Raw genomic sequence first — 23,552 nt, forward strand, 5'->3', positions numbered from 1 at the left:
TTAACTATGTAACCACATATTACTATTGAAGTTAGGGAATGACTACCCAAGCAATCTTACCATGGTAAATAAAATTTAATTATAGTTATGAAAAGCTAACCATAAAAGAAAAGGAAAAGGCTCAATTCAAAAATCTACTATAATTAATAGAATTGAACTTATTAAATCAAAATCATACACTATAAGGGTACAACCCTTACCATGGTAGAATATTCTACCATGAGAGAATAATATAAGATCGAGTCATTAAACTCTAGTATACTAGAAAACAATAGAAATCCTTTTGTGTCTATAGGATCCCAAGATTTTACATAAGGAACGAAACTTTCAAAGCCAAGAAGACATATAAACATCAGAGTGTTAAATCATACGAAAGCATGGGATACCATATAGGTTTGAAAGCCTTGAAAAATAGAGTTTAAAAAGTCATTTTTTGAGAAAGCAAGACATTTGCTGTGGCTTATTTAAGATTCGTCGCATAGAGGCTAGCCGTTGCTGCTATTAAAGCTTTATGTCATATTTCACGGCACATTGCACAAATCAAATAGCAACTTTGCTAAAAAAAATTAGATTTGAGGTTGAACTTCAGACATGCCCTAAATTTTCATCTAATGTCAATTTGAAGTGATCTAAGTGTTCATAAAAAACTTATTCAGTAAACTAGCTATAGCACTAGTTTCATTTCCAAATTTATTCATGTCACCAAGTTGGAAACCTAGAACCACAATAACCATATTTTCACACCTTTCAAAGCTCTAAGGTGTCCGAACCCAAACCTATGTTCTTAAAAGCCAACAGACTCAACAGACTCAAGACAACCTATATAATACACTATAACCCAACAAAATCATCTCACAATTCATTCCTTAACCCCCATATTTAACCAAAATCAAGAGGGGGAGGTTTTATATAATTTTCAAGAATAAAAAACCATAATTGACAACATAAGGATATCCATACTTGCATTAGTATTTTTACCCTAACTAAGCACTCAGTATGACATAACTATTACTTAGAGCCTAAAATACAACCATATCATGATCCAGATGCAAATGGTTCAAGTATAACAAAATATATATACTAGTCGACATTATCATAATGATTACACATATAAATTCAAAATAAACAAGCATATTGCAGGAAACTCAATCTTATGCCTTTGATGCCTCCCTTTTTACTTATTTCCTTAATTAGCTCTTGTAATATGTTAATAGAGAGGGTTGAGTATAACTACTCAACAACCATAGTTCTCTAAATCATGTATATGTAAGTAAACTAATCATAGGCATGCCAAGTGGGCAAATATTTAACTATCACATTCACAATTTCACAACACATAATATTATCCAATCTTAAATTTATCAATCATGTGACATTCAATCAATGAGATGCACGATCATTAACCACCCTTATATCCTCATTATCTCTCTTGGCTGAAACCATAAGCTAAGTTAATATCTATGTTACTAGTTGCTACAAACAAAGCCGGCCAAGCTCACAAGACACATAACCAAACCATGGGTTTCCCCTCAGTGAATAAGTAGGGTGCTGTAGCCCTAAGCTAGTCTTCTTAAAGAATAAGTAGAGATGAGTTAGGATGGTGTCCTTCAACAAATAGTGGGACAAAATTGGGTTAGCCATAAAGCTCCAAATGATGGCTTTATCACGTGGATTTTATATCACTACGCCCCCAAGATAAACTCCTATCATCAATCATGATCATACAAACAACCACATGCATAACATGCATAATATATATCATGTCATAATCATGCTTGAAACATGGCACGTCATTCCTCAATTAATCATGCTTATCATGCATGGTATACCTTATTTCTCTACAAAAACTATAATCATTATCACATAACTTCATTCAATCTCATTACCCTTAAGAATTATCATTTAAAAAAATCATTCATTACTTTTTACTCATTTCTTTATGAAAATTCACACTAGCATTTATGTTTTCCTTATATATACATCACATAAAACTTTTCTAGTTATTTCTAAAAGCCACACTTGGATATATTTTCAAAAATAAGTAAACATATCCAAAAACATAAAACATGTTCACAAGTTCATAAACACCCATAATCTATTAAACTAGCAATTAGCATGAATTAAATTCCCCCAATTACTACAAGCTGTTAGGATGCCAAAGGTTAACCCTTACACAACTTGCTTCTTAAGCTTTGTTTTAAGCTCAAATTATGTGCAATAAGGTTAGTCTACAATTACACCAATAATCATCAATATTACTTCTATTAACCCACTTCCAACTCTCTAATTTCATTGCTTCAATTGTCCAAAAATCTCAATCTCTTGTGTTTTCTCACAACCAATGGGTGCTTGTTCTCCCATTAACTTTTATTATCTTAAATAACAACAATATAACACCTAATCATCCAAAATTAGCCTTAAAGTGTATAGGATTTATCCAAAACCCAAGACCCAAGCTCCCAGCCTTATAGAAACCTCAAAACTACGTATCAAAAGCTTAAACAACTCTCATTAATCTTATTTAGACTATGAGTTTGGACCTAAAGCCTTAAGGTCCAAAGTTCATCATCTCCCTAACAAACCCTAGCTCAAAACCTAGTTAGAATGGAAGAGGAAGGAGATCAAAAGACTTACCTAAGAATTCACAAGCTCAAAAATTCTAAAAACCTTTGAATCCAACGTGCCCTAGCAAACCCAAACAATGCTCCTCATCCTACTTCGTTTCTCTTCTAATTTTTTGAACACTTGCATGACTCAATAAATTCTAACTCAAGCTAATTGTCGCCATGCATGGCGTGTTTGCCATAGCAAATGGTGGCTCAGGTGGCCTAATGCACTTCCAGGTCCGATCCAAAAGTTATAACTATACCCAATAGACCCATTAACCGCCTCTAATTATCCTCAACTTAATTCACATAGGAAATTACTCAATTTCATTTAATTAATTCATTTAATCTCAAAATTAAATTCTAAGATGTTACATAATTTATAACCTTAATACTAAATTTTAGAGGTTAAAATTATGATTGTGTGAAAATATATCTAAACACATAATTTATAACTGAACTTTTAAGGTAGTTTTTCTATTTTACTTGTTTCTTTTGTTATTTCTCGAATTAATACTTTATATACTTTTTTTATAAGTCACTTTTAATATATTTTATCATAACAAAAGAAAACCTTACTTAAACTTTTTAACTTTCTTTAGAAGTTAATAAATTTTCATCCATAACCTTATTAAATATATATTTTAATAACATACTTTCGTGCCAAAATTTTAACATAAGTAAAAAAAAACTTGTAATGAAAAATTAATGATATAACTTATAAATATTATAAAAATAATTCTTTTTTTCTCTACCTTATAAATAAGATATGAGGAAGTATTTGTCAAGCTTTTAGAAGCTTGTTTATAAACTCTATCACTATATGGGCTCAAAATCTTTTCTTCTTGGCCAAAAGGGAAGATATATTATAACACCAACCAAAGCAGAGTCAACAAGCTCCCAAGATTAGCAAACTAGAAATTGAAACAGCAAGAACAAGCAACCAACAACGAACTTAAAAAAAAAAAGTAAAGATTTAAAGGAACAAAATGACTTGAAATCCTAACTTTAATCAGGTAATCAGCAAGAGCTAGGAACTTTTTCATGGAAGAATGGGGTTGAAACACCCCCTCTTTTGAACGCTTCTCTCCACGAAGCACACCAATCATCACTTGTAGTTTGAAGTCTTGGAATCCACTCATAGTGATAAGAGCCAAGAGCTTTACAAAGATTAGAATAATCTGCTAAAGCCAAGCAAATTCCTTTTGAGAAAAATGTAGCATTGAATACATCCTGCACCAATGGAAAACCAACACACTCCTCTATAGCCTTTAAAAGACTTTGAACGAAAACAAAGTTGAGCCACTTATTTCCAAGGGGAACCCACCTCAGATCATCCTTAATTTTTCCACCAAAAGAATTAATAAGATTAGCAAAAAGGGCTATGGCTCAGATTATCAATATTACCCCCATCTCAAAGATTAAATGTAGATATACCCTTAAGTAAAATTAATAGACCCCAAATATTAAGATCAACCTTTGTTATATACCAAGCTAGAGAAGGGTAATCCAAAAAAACCATAACCCTCTTCAAAACCTAATCCAGTAACCACTTCAAGCAAGCAAAAACCCTCCTCCAAAATCTAAAATAATACTCACAAAATAAATTGAATCAAAATTTCCATCCAGAATGTAATGCTTTTCCAAATCAAATGCACAAAGGTTGTGGAATAAATAAAGACAGAGAAATTACCCACAACAAACATGGATCTAAGCATCACCAACCACAACATTTTACTCAATGTCACTGAGCCAGGAGGTACTCATCACAAATCGTTCACACCACTGACACAAACAAGAGATGAAACCTAAAAAAGATTTACCATAGTCTAAAACCCAGATCTTGGCCTCCAAGGATGATTGAAGAGTAAATTTATTTTAAAAGTTTTCTATTATGTATAATTAATATTTTTGACTTTGAATTGGTATAATATTATTTTAAAAGTTTAAAAGATAGTGCAATGTTGTCTTACATTAACATCTAACATTTAAGCAACATTAATCTAACAAGGTTTGAAAAACAATTTTGCCCTGAAATTTTTTATAAAAAAGTAATTAATATTTTAAACTTTTAACTAGTACACTATTTTTGGATTATCTAAGTTAAGAAAGATTCACCAACTCATTATCAATGTTAAAAGCTAACTCTACTCTTTTAACTAATCCTATCCAGCAAGTTTCATTGCGATGTGATAATCTAGGACATTCTAGCTTTGCTGGCTAACTTTGATCCCATTGCTTTCAGTGTCACTCAAGACAACTTTCTTTCTTCTTTTCTTTTTTAGTTTTTCGCAATGGTTAAATACTTGTACTGGTTAAATACTTGTACTGTGTGATCTTTTTCTTGTAGATATTATATGTGTGTACGTATCCTTGCTTTTTATTCCAAAATCATAATAATAATAATAATAATAATAACTCTACTCAAGCACTTCGCCAACTTGTTTTTGAGTAACCTTCCTTTATTTTGCCCATAGACAGCTCCAAACATGCGTCAATGAGTAAATCTTGACTTCTGCATGCTTAATCGTGCGCAAATGTAAATTGGCTTGGACTTGTCGACGGACAACTTAGAGCCTGTTTGGTTTCTATTTATTTTTTTATTTTTAAACATTATTTTCTAATATAATTTTTAAAATTATTTTTAAAACATGAAATAAAAATCTGTTTAATTATGTCAATTAAAAAACAGTTTAAGAATTAAAAAATAGATTGAAAGTGATGGTTATAAATAATTAATAGTGGTGATTAATAATAGAAATTAGTCAAGGTAATTATAATTTTTAATAATTAAATCTAGTATATTTTAAAAACAAGAAACAAAAATGAAAACAATCTAAAGTTATTTCTATTTCTTTGTTTTTAAAAACAAAAAAAAACAGTTTTGAAAACAATTAAATGAAAAAATTTATCCAAATAAATTTTTATATTTTTATATTCTTAAAAATATAAAACAAACAAGTCTTTAAAATATGGGGGACGAATTGAAGAAACTTGTTCTGAATTTCTATGAATCGTGAAAGTAAAACTACTCAATCACTTACAATGTTAACATTGCACCCACATTTAAAACTTTTAGGCTAATATTGTGCTAACTAGATGTTAAAAATATTTATAATCCTAATTTCATTTGGTTGTTATTAGAGCTGTCAATTTTGAATTACATCTTAGGACTTTATTTTGATCAACCTGACCTTAGTCCTAAGGGAAGGCCAGCCCTATATATTGTTTTCTTTTTCAATTTAAGAATTAAAAAAATATATTTAAAATTTTAAAAAAATTATTACACATAATATTAAGTTTAGAAAAATAAATTTAAGTCAATACACATAACATTAAATTTAAGTCTAATAAAAAATAACAACATTATAAGATTAACATCGATAACAATTAAACTCTACTAGCATTATCAGCTAAATTTTGATAATTTTTATTATTATTAACATTAATATAATTTCATCCTTTTCTTTGTGGTAGTAAAGATATTAAGTTTTTTATATTTTCCTTCTTTATTATTGTGAAATAAGGTTAGGATTTAAGAATTAGTATAGTATTTAATTTTTTAATATTAAAATTATAAAAAATTATAAAAGCTTAAAAGTGTCAGCCTTAGTCCTAAAAAATCGTCCCTTTTATTTTAAGGCTTAAAAGAGAATTATCATTTTGCTTTCTAAAGTAGTAGCTTGGTTTTAGATTTTTTTGAGTTTAAAAGGATCCACCTGATAAGTTTGGTCAAGCTTAATTGATGGCTTTAGTTGTCACATTTGTACACATTAAATAAATAGTAAGTGATTTTTTTGAAAAAAGAATAAGTGATTTTAATTACACAACATATTATTAATATATTGAGGTCTAGAAGAGTAAAGCTATCAATTAGGATTGGTCCTTGAAGGGCCAAAGCTTAAATGGGCTGGCTCTATAAAGATTGATTTCATTTTAGGAATTTATTTTGGCCAACTTGGCCTTGATTTTCAAGGCTAAAGGACTGACCCTCAGTGCCTTGACCCTATATGTATATTTATTTATTTTTCAATTTAAAATTCTAAAAAAATATATTTAAATTTAAAAAAATTATTACATATAATATTAAGTCTAGCATAATAAATTTAAGACAATATACACAATAATAAATTTAAGTCTAATTAAAAGTAGCAATATGACAAAATTGACATAAATAATAATTAAACTTTATTAACATCATCAGCTAAATTTTGATTATTATTATTATTATTATTATTATTATTATTATTATTAATATAATTTGATCCTTCTCCTTCTAGAGTTTCATTAGTTTTTATGCATAACATTTAGTTTTAGAGTGTTTATTTTTTATATTAAATTTTAAAAAATATAAAAAGGTTTTAAAAGGCTAACCTTTTTATTTTTAGACTTAAAAAAATCAGTTCTTTTAAGTTGAATTTACCATTTTATAGTTTAAAAAAAGTTAGGCTTTAAATTTTGTTCAGACTTACTTAATTGACGGCTCTACGTAATAGTATCGCATATTGCAGAGGAAACTTAAATTTTGTATGTATTTTTATTTTTATTAAACATATTTTAATTTTTTTTCAAAAAAATTTACAGTTTAATATTATGAAATAAATATTTTTTAAAATTATAGTAACCGTCAGATGTTGAGAAAGGTGGACCCGTCCCGGGAGGTCCATCCAAGTCCCACTCTCTCCCGGGAGCGCGTGATAATCTGGGCATATCACTTCCTTCCCCCGCTGAGATTGTTTATCTCTCGATTTGACGCTGTTGTTCCATCTCGCCTTACTTTCTGGCTCATTTCGCATCCTACTTCCCTAAGCACTCTCTCTTCTGCCAGCTCTCCTTTCTTCGCATGCTCTCGTTGCTCCGGCTCCATTATCGGAGCCCCAGCTCAATATAGAACCCTTAATAATTTACATTATTATCTTTTTGTTTCTCCACTTTTCTGTGCTTTCAGATCTTGAATTCAACAAAAATGTCGAAACCATGGGGCCGTGCCGGAGATTGGGCCGCAGAGGCCGAGCGCGCCGAGGCCGAAGAGCGCGAGGCAGCCGCAGCAGCTGCCGCTACAGGATCCCAGAACTTCCCCAGCCTGAAGGAGGCCGTGAATGCGAAGCCTAAGAAGAAGAAAATGTCTCTGTCGGAGTTTAACAGTTTTTCCAGTGCCGCGGGTGGTGGTATCGCCACCGAATATAAGGGCCTCACGCCTGATGAGATGCTCCGGCTCCCAACCGGCCCCAAGGATCGTTCCACCGATGAAATGCCGTATAATCGTGGATTCTCCTCTTTTGGCCGTTCTGGTCCGCCGCAAGGACGTATGCGAGACCGTGACGACAATGATGGTTCTTGGGGTGGAGGAAGAAGATCCTATGGCGGATTTGATGAAGAACGTAGGGGGCCCACTTCTAGGGTTTCGGACTACGATCAGCCATCCAGGGCAGACGAGGTTGACAACTGGGCGTCGGTTAAAAAATCTCTTCCGTCGTTTGATTCAGGACGGCAAAATCGGTATGGTTCGCTTGGTGGTGGTTCCAGGGCCGATGAGAAGGATAACTGGTCAGTTGGTAAAACGCCTCTTCGCGCTAGATCTTCCACATTCGGTACTGGGTTTCGTGATTCGGGTATGGAGCCTGACCACTGGACAAGGGGACCATCGCGTGATAGCGAGAGGGAGCGTCGCAGATTGATATTGGACCCGCCGAAAGGCAATGCCCCTGTTAATGAACCAGTTAAGACAAATAAGACAAATCCATTTGGCGCAGCTAAGCCCAGGGAAGAAGTTTTGGCTGAGAAGGGTGTGGATTGGAAGAAGGTGGACTTTGAAATTGAAGCTAAGAAGACAAGTAGGCCTTCAAGTTCACACTCTATTAGGCCATCCAGTTCTCAATCCAGTCGTTCTGAGGATACAGGGTTGCAGGAGACAGAAAATATGGTAAAACCCAGACCAAAGGTGAATCCCTTTGGGGATGCAAAACCCCGAGAACTATTGCTGCAGGAGCGAGGTAAAGATTGGCGGAAGATTGATCTTGAATTGGAGCATCGCGGTGTTGACAGGTCAGTGTTGCATTATGATTTTATATGACTTAGCGATGATGATTCATTTATAGCATTTGGATGATGAGCAGTAATAATTAATGGTTTTCCTTTTCTTACTTGGGGATGCCATCTTAATTTTGCACTGGTTTTATAGTAATATGCTTCTACTAGATATTGAGGTTTTGTAATGGTCTAGTCATTATAAATTAGTGGGATATTTCCCAGTTTCTCATTCACTAGATAATATCTCTTTAATGTTGTGTTTGGTGTCCAGTTGAGTCTCTAGACTTTTGTCTGGTGGATCTGGTTATCCCTTGTTACAGACACTTTAGTAATTGCTATATAACCCTGAAAAGCTTCCAAGAGCCATCCCCATTTTAAAGTTTTAGAGAACATGTGTTCACTTCATTTTAAAGTTCCTTCTTGTGGTGGATGAATTGATCTGGTGATTCTGTGGAAGCATGTTTTGTGCCCCACACGCCCCAAAAGGAAAATAAAAGGAGAAATTCTATGCTTAAAGAGCTACTTGTGGTAGAGAATGCTGGTCCTTTTTCTCTTGTACGTATGTCAATGTTGACAAAAGATGTAATTGCACCTAAAAAGTTAAATTCAGAGGTGCTGCAAAATTTAAATGTTATGAAATATGTAAGATATATAGATGATTCTACGCCTGTGTGGCCTACTAACCCAGTGGATTAGCTTTCATTTTATATGATAAAATGGTTTCTCATCATAATACTTGATAAATGGCTGGTGATATCTTAATGAGAACTGGAAATGCTTTTGCTGTACATGTTCTGGGTTTCTGGATTCTTGATGTATAATAGATTAATGAAACGATTAAACTATATTGATTCAATACACATAATAGCACTTTAAGGTTTGATTTTCCCTTTTTATGTACTTTCTTACCTAGCTGAACATAGTGCAGTCTTTTAAAGGAATAATTTAATATTTAATTTCTATTTGAAGTTATAAGTGAATGTAAAATTTTGGCTAAGAATGCGCAGTCTGATGCACAAGACCTTCTGATGCTCAGTTAGGCCCGCTCTTTCTGTAATGATATTCTCATTAGGGAAATGAGCTCGGGCTCTAGTGTTTGAACTACTGTAGCTGGCTTCCTTTGTTATCAAACTTAGGCTTGCCCACTATAGTTAAAAAAAAAAAATTGAATGTAAAATTTCATCATTTGGGTCTGGGTTGGTGCTACTATTTATTGAAGATTTGCAGATTGGAGAATATAATTTTCAGAGGCATTTTTATGAGCAAAGAAAGTGACAAGTGACTTTCCAGTCCAAGGCCATTATAGCAGCTAACCGAATATATTTACATTGTACGTTTGTAAATATATGTAGTCTAATCTATTATATTTCTATGAAACCAAACATGCTCTAAGTTGTTCTGCTAACGCCCATTAAATAGGTGTTTCATCTCTCTTCAGTTCTGTTTATTGTCTGGAGATTTTTTTTTTTGAATCAAGTATATTTTTCACTTCATGCAATAGTTTTTTGTGACAGAAGCGTAGGGTGAATGGGCATGATGGAATTTTCTTTTGATTGACTTTTTATTTTAATATTAAATTAGTAAAGTATGGGTTTGTAAATAAAGTTAGGATTCAGTTAAGTTTCTACTTATATGGTTCAAGGGATTTGGGCAGAAAAAGGAAGGACTAACATTGTGGCAATGACTGTTGTTAAAGGCGAAAGGCACACTTAAGGCGCAAGGCCTGCAAAATGCTTTAGGTGCAAGGCGCTACAAAGGCATGAACCCAAGTAAAGTGAGGGGCTGCCATGTGTTGCTATGTGCTGTAGCCTCTAGGTGTTTCTGCTTTGGGCTAAACTTCTAAGGGTTTATAATAGGTTCCCTTTTATGACCTAAAAAGCATAAGTTGGGGTTAAACTTTCCTAAAAATTTTCCCAAGGGTCACAATAATTTCTCTATCATGTCATGTTTAAAATTTCAATTTCAATCAAAGATTATTTCCTGTAGTAAATTTAAATCTTTTCTATTATGTAATTGTTCTCTCTTCTTTTACATTTAAATCTTCCCTACTTTTTTTATATCATATAACTTTCCATACAATATATCATATTTTAATTTAATGGGTTATTTATTAAAAAAAAGAGCAAACCCATTGTCTCGTTCAATATACTAATCAATAGCAGTCAGTGTCGTCCTCATCTTCCCTTCTTCAATACCCAGTCGTCCTTGTCCTCATCTTCTCTTCTACAATACTCAGTGCTAGTGGGTGGTTGTTTTCTCTTCTTGAATACCCAGTCGCAGTTTGTTGTCTTCGTCTCTTCTTCAATGCCCAGTAGTTGATTGTCATCTACTTGTCTTCTGTTCTTCAACCTGCTGCCACCAGTTGCCCTTAGGTGAGCGCCTTTTGCTTGTGCAAGATGCACAAGGCACTTTCAGGCAAGCACCTGACTAACCCCATCTCCTATCTTCACACAAGAGGCGACGGCACTATTTGGCGCCTTGCCTTTGCGCCTTAGGTGTTGAGGCAAGCACCTTTAACAACACTGAACATTTTTGGGTGTGCTTTGGAACATTTGGCTGGAGAGCAAATGTTCATATCATCAGCAGTGTGATTCATTGTCTTTAATTCTGTATGGGGTTAAATTAACTATTGTGTCATCTCTCTGGAGTTTGGCTTTAGAATTTTATTTTATGGACTCACTTTATTAGATATGCAGATAGATTTGGCAGCTTTGCTGCACGATTAGTTTCTATCTTCTATTTTTTTTTTCCTGTTGTTTTAATTCGTATATTGGGTCAATACTTCAACCTACTCCATTGTACGTTTTCTTCTCTAATAAAATTTCATTTTTTGTCCAAGAAAATAGAACCACTTCGCTCATGTAACCAAAAAGAAGATCGCTTGTTCCTTCATTCATATCTAATTCTTTTAGAATTTTGCATACAAAAAACCGTTATAAAGTTCTGGCCTAGTGTTTTGTCTATAACTTTTGCTTATTAGTTTATGTAAGTAGCTGGCTTAAATAGATTGTTTCCAGCCTGCACCATCATGCTAGTGATAATTCGACAGTATTATGTGTTTATATGAAGCTAGGGTCTATAGACAGTGCTAGGTAGCACTGAAGTTGATAAAATTGCATTATAAAATAATTATGCTGACTTACAGAGTGATATCGGCAATTCACCATTAGACTACAAATATTTGATTGTATATCATGATCATCAAATGCCACATTAATTGAACATCACTGATCATGACTATCATCAAATAGTTTATGGCTCTTATTTTGTATAAATACTTATTGTTGGTTCATTCTATGCAATTTGTCAAGTTCATTCTATGCAATTTGTCAAGCGAGATATACATGATAAGAAGTCTCAATATAATGGTAACTTTGGAAGTGCATACTTTGAATAAAGGTGTGAAACTGATTTAAATTTGCTCAAATATCTTTTATTTTCACTGAAAATGAAATTGAATCTGCAAGAAAACAATTAATACCTCAAACCAGAAATACATCAAAAGCTCAGGACAGGACATGGTAAAATTCTTCTAAGGCTCATAATGTTACAAACTGCACACTCTTCTAAGCCAGGAGTAAATGCATCATGTCTGAGTTCAGCTAAGACATCTGAAGAATTTAAAATAGAGTTTAGATAACATTGATTGGTAATGAAACACGTGAAAAATTGACTAGCTCAGGTGAATAATGCTGGGTTTTCTTTAAGCAGAAATGCAATGAAAGACAAACAGAGTATCATTAAGAATAAATAAATGTTCAGCGTCATATGTCCCATTATACTTAATAGTTAGACATACTGGCATAATAAAAGGAGCAATGCATAAATGTTAAGGGATCTGATGCAAATGTTAGGTTCAATATGGTATGGAAGCAGCTATAGAATACCGAATGAACAAATTTGTTTGGAGTGGTTGTCCCCAAAAAAAAAAAAAAAAAAAATTCTTTGGAGTGGGGATAGCTTCAGCTGAAGGGTGGGAATAATTGATTGCATAAACAAGTAAGCTGGGTGAAAGTGGAAATATTTAAGAAAGAACATCAATATTTGTGAGGATGATCAATAATGATAAAAGGAAGAATTGTTAAGGTTTGATTTTTAGACAGTTTTGACTGATGATGGGATGTTATTTGTTGGATTGTGATTGGAGTCCTGCAAAGAAATATAGAGGAAAACAAGACCAATAGCACTTTGAGGGGACCACCTTCCGCAAGAATGAAAAATTTTCAAGGCGCCCTTTTTTGGTACTCATTTAATAAACTTCCTTTAGAACCTTCTATAAGCTTTTGCATGTTCCTTGCTTTAAATCCTTAACTTCCTCATACCTTTGTACACTTCATACTACCTGTGGTGTGGGCCTATCAGGGTGCAAATATGTTGACGGATATATACCACCCAATCGAATTAATATAGTTTTGCATGAATCAAGACTTCTAATAAATTTAAACATGACTATCACTTTAGATGCATTCCAACAAGCTTAATGCTTATGTCTAATATTGCACAACAATTTGTGTTTAACTAATCGCATGCTTTGTTTCTTATTTTGCTGATCATTTGTATATATGCTCATGTTGGCATCTGGAATCCTGACAAAACTGACATTTCAGGCCAGAAACTAGGGAGGAAAAGTTATTGAAAGAAGAAATTGATAATTTGAAGAAGCTTGATAAACAGTCAACAGTAAATTCAAGTAAGGAATCTGTGGAAGAGGTTGGTGGAGACCAAACCAGCTTACAAGAAATTTTACTTCAGAAGGAAAGGGAGCTGGAATCTCTTATTCGTGATCTGGATGACAAAGTTCGTTTTGGGCAAAAAGCTATTGAAAGGCCAGGTTCTGGAGCAGGAAGGCCAGGTTCCAGTGTGGGAAGGCCGGGTTCTGGAGCAGGAAGGCCGGGTTCTGGAGTAGGAAGGGCTGCTGGTTTTCCTGATAGGCCACATTCTCAGTCTGGCTCGTTTGAGGATTCTAGGAGTCTGGAGTTCACAGACAGACCTCCATCCCGAGGCACAGGAGATGTGTGGACACGGCCTGATGACAGAAGACCATTTCAAGGTGCCAGGGACAGAGGGTTTCCAAATAGCAGAGTCTTGGATAGGTGGGCATATGCTGTTGCATTCCTGTCTTTTTCTCCTGGCAATAGGTTTTTTTTCCTTCTTTTTTTTAGATTACCTGTCTCTTGGCAACAGGTCCCAAGTTTATAACCAAGAAAATGGCTGCTTACATTCTAGCGGTCCACAGACCGTTTGATAGATGGTTTATTTGTTGAGACCTAAAGATTGCATATAGCTGACAATTCTTCGCATTATCGCATATATGATTTGGAACTTATGTAAAAGCACTTGTTAGCTTTCGGAATTATTTTTAGAAGGCTGATAGTTGTGCTGTTTTGCAGGTCAAGATCAAGAGAGAGATGGTGACCAACGGGTTGTGAGGAGTAAGAGTTATCTTTCAACTTTTGATGACCAGCCTAATACTATTTTGTCCTCTTATTTCTCTTGTCAGATAGTTTTGTTTCATTTTGCTCCTGGAATCGGAGCGAGAATCATTGATTACGGGCGCAAGAACTTTTGCCTCTGTTAAGGGTACATCTTGAAACAGCGTAAATTTGTTTCCATGTAATTTTTTTGGGTGTCTGGTGGAATGCAGGGAGCCTGTAATTTTATTAGGAGTAATTGGTTAAATTTTTATTGAAGATCATGAAACTTGGCAATGAACGTGATATTGCCCAAAGTCTATACTGTGATCTTGTATGATGTCTACTATACCTTCCAGTTTGACTGACGCTTTGGCATAGGTTGCAATTCTGCAATTTTTCCCCGATTTCTGAAGGACCTGATGCTGATGGTGTTATTATTACCATTATCCGAAGAACTTTCATGTTTGAATTCTACAAGGAACGGGTTGAAGGAATAAATTGTAATTTCAACCGAGCTTATGGTCATTGGCTTATTTATTTTCTTTTGCTTTTGCTTGCTTGTTTTTTCAAATTTGGGTAAGGATATGTTCAGTTAATTTGTACATGAATTGAAATCAAACCTTTCAAAGCTGCTTGTGTGAATGTGTGGTGGTATGTTACAATTTTTTTGTTTTTCTGTTGTTTCCTTTCCCTTTTATTTCGTTTTGTTTGTTTGTTTGTTTGTTTTTTTTTTTTTTTTTGGGTTGAAGAAGAGAACAATTCTATATTTCTATGGTTAATTTTCCCCATATGTACGCGCGCTCTTTGATGGCTTGGGTTCCGTCAATCGAGTCTTGGATTGTGATTTGATGGTGTCGATATTTTTTTGGCCATGAGATTACAGTCTGATGGTTAATTAATATCCATCAACTGAGGTTTATTTGAGGGGTGGTCCATATTCCTTGGGCCATTAGATTTGAATAAGATCGAGTAATTGAATTAGTTTTGTATATTTTAATTGAAAAGCCATAGCCCATGTGCATTATATAATACGAACTCCTATCGAGTTAGAGTTAAAAGTATGTTGCATCTGTGCATCATATGCTAGTTCAGATAGGAAAAAAATGGGATGAGGTGTTCTTGGTGTATCAAACAATAAAAAAAGAAAAATAATTATTTGATTCTTATTGTTGAGTCATTTAAAGTTTAGTTCCTTGAAATTTGATTTGGAACGGTCGAGTGCCCATAATTTTGATTTGATTAATATTTAATTTTTAAATTTTAATTCTTACAACTAAGCCATTATAATTTTATTCACTTAAAATGTTGGTACTCGCATTTTAAAAAATAAAATTATAAAGAATAAATTTATTGTTAAAATCTAGGGACTACTCATATTTTAAATAATTAAATTATAAGATTAGTCAAATTATAAAAATTAAGTTGTAACAAATTAAAATTTAAAAATTAAGTTATAATAAAATTAAAAATACGGGATTAAATTATTAATTTTTCCATGAAAATATATTGTTATTTTTTCCCCCATAAATTAAGGTACTGTATTGTCAATTTTTGTGGTAACATATGAATATAGAGTAATTTTTTTTCTCAACAAGGTTTTAATGAAACATTTTTTAACACAAAGGTTTACGTGAATTACATTTCAAAATTCATTGAAAGCCAAATTTTCCATATGTTTTGTGATTGAAGCAATTGGTTATAAATTTTAGAGAAAACACATTTATCAGTTCCTATAATTTTATTGGGTTTTGCTTTTAGTTTATGTAATTTGTTTTTAATGTTTTCAATCCTTATAATTCATGTAATTTAACATTGTGAGAGATTTGAGAAACAAATATCACATAATCTTATTGAAAATATAGAGATAGAATACATTGAAAAAACTACAAGAATTAAAAGCAAAACTAGGCTCTTTCCCGTGCATTGCACGGGTTAGAGTTGAGGAATTTGAAAAAAATATAAGTGATGCCATAAATAAGGATAGATGTGAGATTGTTATATTTTAAAGTGTTATTTTATACTATTTTTTTTCTTGGATGTTTGATTTGTTAACATCTTGTCTTTATTTCTCGATCTTATAGTAAGTTACAAGTAAAGGTTGAAAATATCTAATTTTTGATGATTTTATTATACATTATTGAGTTGCAAAAGAATGAGATTTTAATAAAAATCAAATAAGAAGATTGGTTACATTGCATTTTCTTACAATGCATTATTTTCACAAAGAATACATAATATGGATACATTTATTCAACTTTAATATAAAACATCTTGTTTTTCCCCTCATAACATTTTAAAAAATTTCCTTATAAACTACATCTCTCGTAGATGTCAATGGCCTACATTTGTTCAGAATTGTTTGAATGGATACCTTCTTATCAATGAGCAAGAATGAGATGTTCCAGACATGGTAAGAGGGATTTTTTTTGGTTTATGTGCCCTTTTCTCAAGACTCTGACGACGACAATACACTATGTCTCCATGAAATTATTTATGTCTTGAACAAAGTCATACTCATCGAATTTCATCTTTGCTTTAGATGATTTAGGTACACAATCTGATTAAGAAGAACTAAAAAAAAGAATAGTTATGTTTGGAAGGAAAGAATGTAAAGTATTAAAATCTAGGGCCTTTTATAAATGGATGCAAGCAATAAGAAGCATATTGTAATTTATTAGGTGTTTGGAATAAGACGAAAATTATTCTCACTGCATCATTAAATGTAATTTAATTAAATTAAATTGATAAATGACACATGAAATATCAAAAAATGAATGTTTCAGTTTCTTAAGAGACACTACAATGAGAGACTTTTGGTTGGAAAATCAATTAGTTATGAATTTAATAGAGGAATATTAGAAGAATGGTTTTCTAAATTCCAATGAGATAACCAATAATTTAAATCTTCATAATTTAATCCTTCCCAATACTCGAAGTAATTGAGATTTAATTTTTTTATGTCAAGTATTAAAACTGGTATTAGGAATCAAAATTTAATTTTTCCCAATATTCAAAGTGCTTGGGATTTAATTTTTACTATCAAACATTAAAATTAGTTTTTCTGATTTAGCATAAATTTATAATTAAACATTGATGATTCTAATAGTCTATATTTGAGAAGTTTAGAACATGTGTTTCACCTAAAGTAGAATCTAAAAAAAAAACATTTATCAGAAGATAAAAGCAAGTATAAGATTAGATAATCAAGGCAAGATTACTCATGTTGATGATCTTCTAGATTTATAGCTATTCAAAGCAACAGAAAGGACTTGCTTTAGCTCTAGTTCCTTGACTTACGTAGCATGACAATTCATCATTTGCTATCAATTCATATAATTAATAAAGTAAAAAAAAATGAAGAAGAACAATGGAGATGTCTCTCTATCTAAGAATCTTCTATAAGACTTGTGTTAGTGCCATAGCTTTAACGTGTTGAAAAGGGAGTCATGACATGTTCTGAAAGGACATAAAAATAAAATCAGCTTTATATACATATATACATACATACATACATACATACATATATATATATATATATATATATTCTAACAACAATCCATTTTGTCACTTAGCAAAGAGCTAAAGACTTTGATCAGATCTAATTGTGTGTGTTTTCCTACCTGCCTTCATTAATTACCCTCTTCATACGTTTTTGTCCTTTAGGCTCCACTAACTCCAATTTTGGCATCTTCTTTTTTGATTTAGACTTCACAAATAAAACCAATATACAGTACATAGTTCATATATATACCAAGATAAAGTTCACGCAAGCCCTCCACTAACCTTTGATATATATATATATATATATATTTATATCATAAACATTATGTTACATCAGGTTGATTATTTGTGATAGTAGGAACAATGATCAAATGTTGTACGTACACCAATAATGTTGGAACATGTACCTGCGTTTTGAGTTATGAAACTAAAGCTCATCATTATCAGGATCATCAAAGGGGAAATAATCAAGGCCAAAATGAACAAAATCATCAACCCTAAAATCCAAAGAGCCACCAGAACATGAATACACAAAATTTGCTTTATCATTAGATTCCGAGGGCCCTACTATTACAGCCTCATATAGATCTTTGAGATCAAAGTTCCCTTCGATTAAAGTTGACAGACCTGCATAAGCACTAATAGTAGATGAAACCATAAACTGATCTAGCTCCAAGCCCATTAATTGAGAACTATGAAACAGTAGCAAGACGTCTTCATAGAGCCTATTTAGTACATATCCTGCCACCATAGAACTCCATGTTATAGGACTTATTTTTTGCATGCTCTGAAATACCTGATTCACGTCTTTTATTAAAGAGCACTTAGTATAAACATCATTTAAAGTAGTTCCAACAAAAACATTTGAATTTATAAAAGCTTTAATACCAAAGTTTTTAAAGAAATTAGTTGGCTTGGATCCCATAACAGAAAACAAATAATAGAAAATTGAAGAACAAATAAAGTATCAAAATGGAAGGAAGAATAGATGGAATAAACCTGCTGACCAAATTCAAGACAAAGGAATACTCCCTTCAACAAAGCATAACGTGAAATACTTCCTTCCACAAAGCACAGCTCTCTAAACTCAATGGCTAAATCAAGATCTGCCACAAATGCTTTTGTGGGCATGGCACAGTTGATGCTAGATAAAAAGAGCCGATTCATAGACAGGACAGGGAGGTTATTGAACTCGGATGCTAAATCACTGGAAAGTTAGATCCTAAGATGAAATTGGTTCAGTCATGATGAGGGTTTTGGAAATTAAAAGGCACTGAAGAGGGGTTTATGAATTTAGGCAATAAATGCGACCATGACTTTGAGGTTTAAGATCTGCTAAAAGGATAAAAGGATCTATTAATGTACCATGATCACATTTTATAAAGCATAAGTATATGATTTTTGAAGCATTAGCTGATGCTGAACAAAAACCCTAGGAGAAAACAAAGCGATAACCTTTGAAGCTTCATTAGTCGACGCCGAACAGAAACCGTAAGAGAAAACAAAGCGATGACCTTCAAAGAGCAAAGGAATGAGATTAGCAGAATCGACTTCTTCAAACTCATTGCTTGGGAGAGGAAAAGACTCACTGCCTTGGAAAAGGAGCAGAGGAATGAGATTGGCAGGGGGAAACATTCTTTGCCTTTGAAAAGTTTAATGCTCCCATAATGGTAATTAACAATGTGATAGAAAAATAAACAATTTAAAATATATTAAGGTTGATTAAATCAATGATAACCAATCACAGTCCTTCTACGCGATTTGTTAATATATATTGATGATCTGATAAAACAATATAAATCTATAATTGTGTTTTTTCTAAATTTTATTTTATATTTTTTGGCACACCTATAAATTTGATTCACACATTATTTTAATATTTTTTAATATTTTGTTAAATTTTATTTAATTAATAGTAATTAATTTACACTATTTTATTAGAAAGATATAATTGTTTGTCTTTAACTTGTTTTCATCTTTGTTCATATATATTTTTGAGTAAAGGGTCATTTTTACTTGACATCTCTTAGTATGGGTCCCATTTTTGAATTTTAAATTTTTTATTATAAAATAGTATTTATGAGCCCCACATTAATTTACATACATACATATATACATACATATATATTTTCCCTCCTTTCTCCTCTCCCTCTCCTTGCAATTCATCATTATCTCCTCTTATTCATCATCTTCTAATTTGTCTCTCTCCCTCCCTCTCTCTGTAGCTCTGGTCTTCTAACACATTTCGCTACATTCACCTTCTCTACTATTAGCTCTATGCTTGCAAACTCATCGACAAGCGCCTCCCTTCCAATCCTATCGGATACACTTGGCTACAGAATGAACTCAAATACATGTATTTCCTCTCTCTTCACCCCAACATTCTCCTGGCTTGCCTTTATGTTTTTAAGTGATCACCTTTACACATTATGCCAGTTTCACTTTTACCATGCTTCTTGAACCACCTTGGCTCAATGCAAGAACCATGCCAAATGATTCCCAAAAGTGCAATAAAGCCTTATCGCTGCATCTGGCATTTTCTACAGTGCATCCATCTCACCTCTAACTTCATTTGGATAAACAGGGCGTGGAGTTTGGAGCATCTCCGATGGTGCACCCAAATAAAGATGGTGGCATTGATGAAAAGGAAGAGGAGTTCTCGAAAGAAATCTTGAGTACAGTGAGATAGGGAGGAAGTCGGGGGAAGGGTGAGATAGAGAAAGAGTGGGGATAGTAAGGGACAGAATCAGAAGTATGATAACTATAAAATCTCCAGGTTAGACAAGTAAGGTTAACCTTACTGATCCTCCCTAAGTACCAAACATCATGGTAATTACTAGATTTGTCAAATTTCACAAATGAAATCCCAAGTTTTCAATATTTTTAAAACATCCTAAAAATTCTTCACAGGAGAAAAAAATCAAAGTTTGATTAATATGAAAAAGTATGGGATTTCAAAAAGAATCAAAGCATTTGCTTAAAAATTGAAAACAATATATCAGTGCAAGAAAAGAGGCATGCACTGCTACTTGTCACACACGCACCGCGGTTCATAAGCCTTTGTGCCATGTGTCGCAGCTTAGGCACCATGTGCTATGACGTATAGCACGATTTTGACAGCAGATTTTACTATCATTTGACAGTAACTAGGGCAACTTCCAACGCGCCTTATTTCTCTGTCCGACGTTCGATTGAGGCGATCTAGGTGTTTATAGAAAGCTTTCTCCTAGCTCTAGTTAATGGCTTTGATTTCACAATCAAATTATTTCTTAGTTATAAATAAGACACTCCTTTCAAAATTCACTCCTTTTCACAATTGACACATAAGTTGAGTGCTAAAAAACTCTTATCCAAAAGCTAGAAGCTACAAACACAACCCAAACCATACTCAATGGACTAAAACGGACCTGTGCAATACACCATGTCACTACCATTCCACATAAAACACATTTTCACTGCTCACCCCTTAATCACCAAAAGCAGAAGGGGTAGCTCCAATCACACATTCAATTAATTAATTATCATAACTCTAGTGTCATACATAGCCCTTACTTACATTAGTATTTTAGCTCTACTATAGATTTCAACATTGGTATATATACACCCTTGGGCCTAAAATACACAATATAGTTGAACCAAAACACATAATGCAAGACATAACATGAACTCTCCCTAGTTGGCAACATCATTTAAATTATACACATAACAAAACTAGAGTAAATGAGGCCTACTAATTTTAGGATCACAATCCTAAGCCACAGTCTATTTCCCTCATTCATGTCCCCATGAGCTAGTTCCTGTAATATTAAAGATAATAGGGTGAGTACAATCACTCAGTAACTAAGGTCCACATGTTAATCAATTTAAATGCAAGGGTTAGGATATTCAATTTCAAATCATTTAACATGCTCAAAAGCATAATTCAAAATTCTCATTCATAATAATAGATGCTCATGAGATAATGATTTAGTAATACAATTTCATATAGAAATAAGACAAATCACATGATTTGTTTCACTAGGATCACAATACAGACAATTATGTGCCCTTTTATCACTATATGCATGATCGTACCTCCCTTATATCCTCTTTATGCCTTTGACACAAAACCATGGGCTATGACACATTGAGATCATTTATACATTGAGACCACCCTAGCCAAAAATAAGCAAGAGGTTACCCGGCCAAGGTTAACCAACTTACTTGTGGGTCACGGTTTCCTCCATTTCTCATACTAAGGAGTGTCATTCTCTTTAGACTAGCTTCCTCATTGAACAAATAGAAAACTAGTTAGGTTCGAGTCCCTTATTGAACTAGTGGAACAGTCCCTCGTTAAATAAGTAGGACAATATGAATAATAAATCAGACTAACCATTGAGCTCTAATAGAAGTCTTATCACGTGGATTTAATTTCCTACTCCCCTCTCTAGGCGTGTCCTTAGGCAAATTTCCATTTCTCAAGATCATGCAATGCATAAAAAATGCAATTATTCCACACATTTACATGTCAATTCATTTCATTGTACTCTACATTTTCTCAATTCATAATTAATTATAGAACTCCACATTACACATAATCATTGAACTCCCTAAAACATACGATCATGAACTCCATTCACACGTAGTCATTGAACTCCATATATTACATAATCATTGAACTCCTCACAATACACATATTAGTTGAACTCCGCAAGCAACACATCATAGGACATCATAGCATTATTTCATTGCACTTTTGACACATCAAATCCTTGAACAACTCATGACATAATAATTATTGAATTTCATTTGCAAATCACATCATTGAACTTTAAATGAAAAATACATCATTGAACTTTATAAGATCATTATAGTATATTTTCAAGAAAGTCATGCCATACTTGCATTTCATTCAATTTCAAACATTTAAATCATCGAAGATAACTTAATAAATTAATTAACATACAAAAGCACAAGAAAAATTTTTTTCAATTACCTCAAATATTTGAGAGGTCAAAAGTTTACTATTTAATTTCACACTCCTAAAGCTTCCACGAAACTTGAATGGTGCCAAGTGTAATTACTCTACAATTGGTCACAATATAATTCACCAACATCCCTTTTTGCCTGATTTCCACTATCTAGTTCAACACTTCTTCACCCTTAAGATTCATACCCTTCACATACAAAGGTACTCATAGGGTTTCTTAACTTCCTTTAACTTCTATTAACTTCATTAAACTCTTAAATAACCATTAATGGAGTCACATTGCCCCTAATCACCTCATTAATGGTAGATTTTCATCCATTTATGGCCCCAACTAAATAAAAACACATAGAATCATAAATGTAACATCCAAAAACTTTAAATCTAGAATAAACTAACTAATTAAGGGATAAATTAGTTGAAAAGATAATTAATTAATTTAATTATATTTTTAGGTTGCTAATTAGCTTTTTGAGTCATATTTGGCTCTACATTGAGTTAAGATAGAAGTTAGATCAAATTGGGTGGCATTGGGAGCTGCAACTTGTGCGTCGTGTGCTACAGTGCACGACATAGCACAAATAGCATAAATTTTGAAAATCATCAGAAAAAAGTAGTTTTTATAAGGGAAAACCTAGAACATGAAGGGAAAAGCTTTGGGCACTGTTAAGGCATCATTTTAGGAGGATTTTAAAGATAAATTGAGCCTTTAAAATTTTGAGTAAGTTTCTTACCCTTCTCCTCTACCTTTTCATCTCATTTTTCATGAAATTTGAAAGTAGGAGAATTTGCTCTAAATGGATTAAGCTATGGGTCTATGTTTCAATGATTTAAATTAATTCTATAGGTTTAATTTAAGTTTCTTAACTTTGAATAAGTGGCAATATGAAGCTACTTTGTGCCCGTTTGGATTTTCGTTAGGTATAATAGATTATGAAAATAATTAATTAAGTAGTAGATTTTAATTGTAATTGATTATGTTATAACGCAATCTATTTGGATACCGTTTTTTTAAATTGATTTTAACAGAATTAA

At 32.8% G+C, this 23,552-nt stretch overlaps 1 protein-coding gene and 1 long non-coding RNA gene across 2 annotated transcripts; one reads left to right on the forward strand and one right to left on the reverse strand.

Annotated features, from left to right (window-relative positions):
* The first annotated feature begins 7,350 nt into the window (after positions 1-7,350).
* Positions 7,351-14,564, forward strand: LOC129309104 (eukaryotic translation initiation factor 4B2). The gene is made up of 3 exons (XM_054950483.1): positions 7,351-8,651; positions 13,244-13,729; positions 14,027-14,564. The coding sequence occupies exons 1-3, from the start codon at positions 7,573-7,575 to the stop codon at positions 14,049-14,051; spliced, it is 1,590 nt and encodes a 529-aa protein (XP_054806458.1). The 5' UTR covers positions 7,351-7,572; the 3' UTR covers positions 14,052-14,564.
* Positions 14,565-18,030: 3,466 nt separating this feature from the next.
* On the reverse strand, positions 18,031-19,197 carry LOC129309863 (uncharacterized). Its single transcript, XR_008592969.1, has 2 exons — positions 19,007-19,197; positions 18,031-18,292 (listed from the first exon to the last, which is right to left on the reverse strand). It is a non-coding gene; the product is annotated as an uncharacterized LOC129309863 (long non-coding RNA).
* Between the last annotated feature and the right edge of the window lie 4,355 nt (positions 19,198-23,552).

Source organism: Prosopis cineraria, unplaced genomic scaffold (genome assembly GCF_029017545.1).
Source record: "Prosopis cineraria cultivar Desert tree isolate PC_DT_omini unplaced genomic scaffold, ASM2901754v1 PC4, whole genome shotgun sequence".
Classification (NCBI taxonomy): Eukaryota; Viridiplantae; Streptophyta; class Magnoliopsida; order Fabales; family Fabaceae; genus Prosopis; species Prosopis cineraria.

Coding starts and splice junctions, on each gene's coding strand:
- LOC129309104 (XM_054950483.1), top strand. CDS start 7,573: ATGTCGAAACCATGGGGCCGTGCCGGAGATTGGGCCGCAGAGGCCGAG. Junction 8,652..13,243: donor GAGCATCGCGGTGTTGACAG/GTCAGTGTTGCA, acceptor CTGACATTTCAG/GCCAGAAACTAGGGAGGAAA. Junction 13,730..14,026: donor AATAGCAGAGTCTTGGATAG/GTGGGCATATGC, acceptor GCTGTTTTGCAG/GTCAAGATCAAGAGAGAGAT.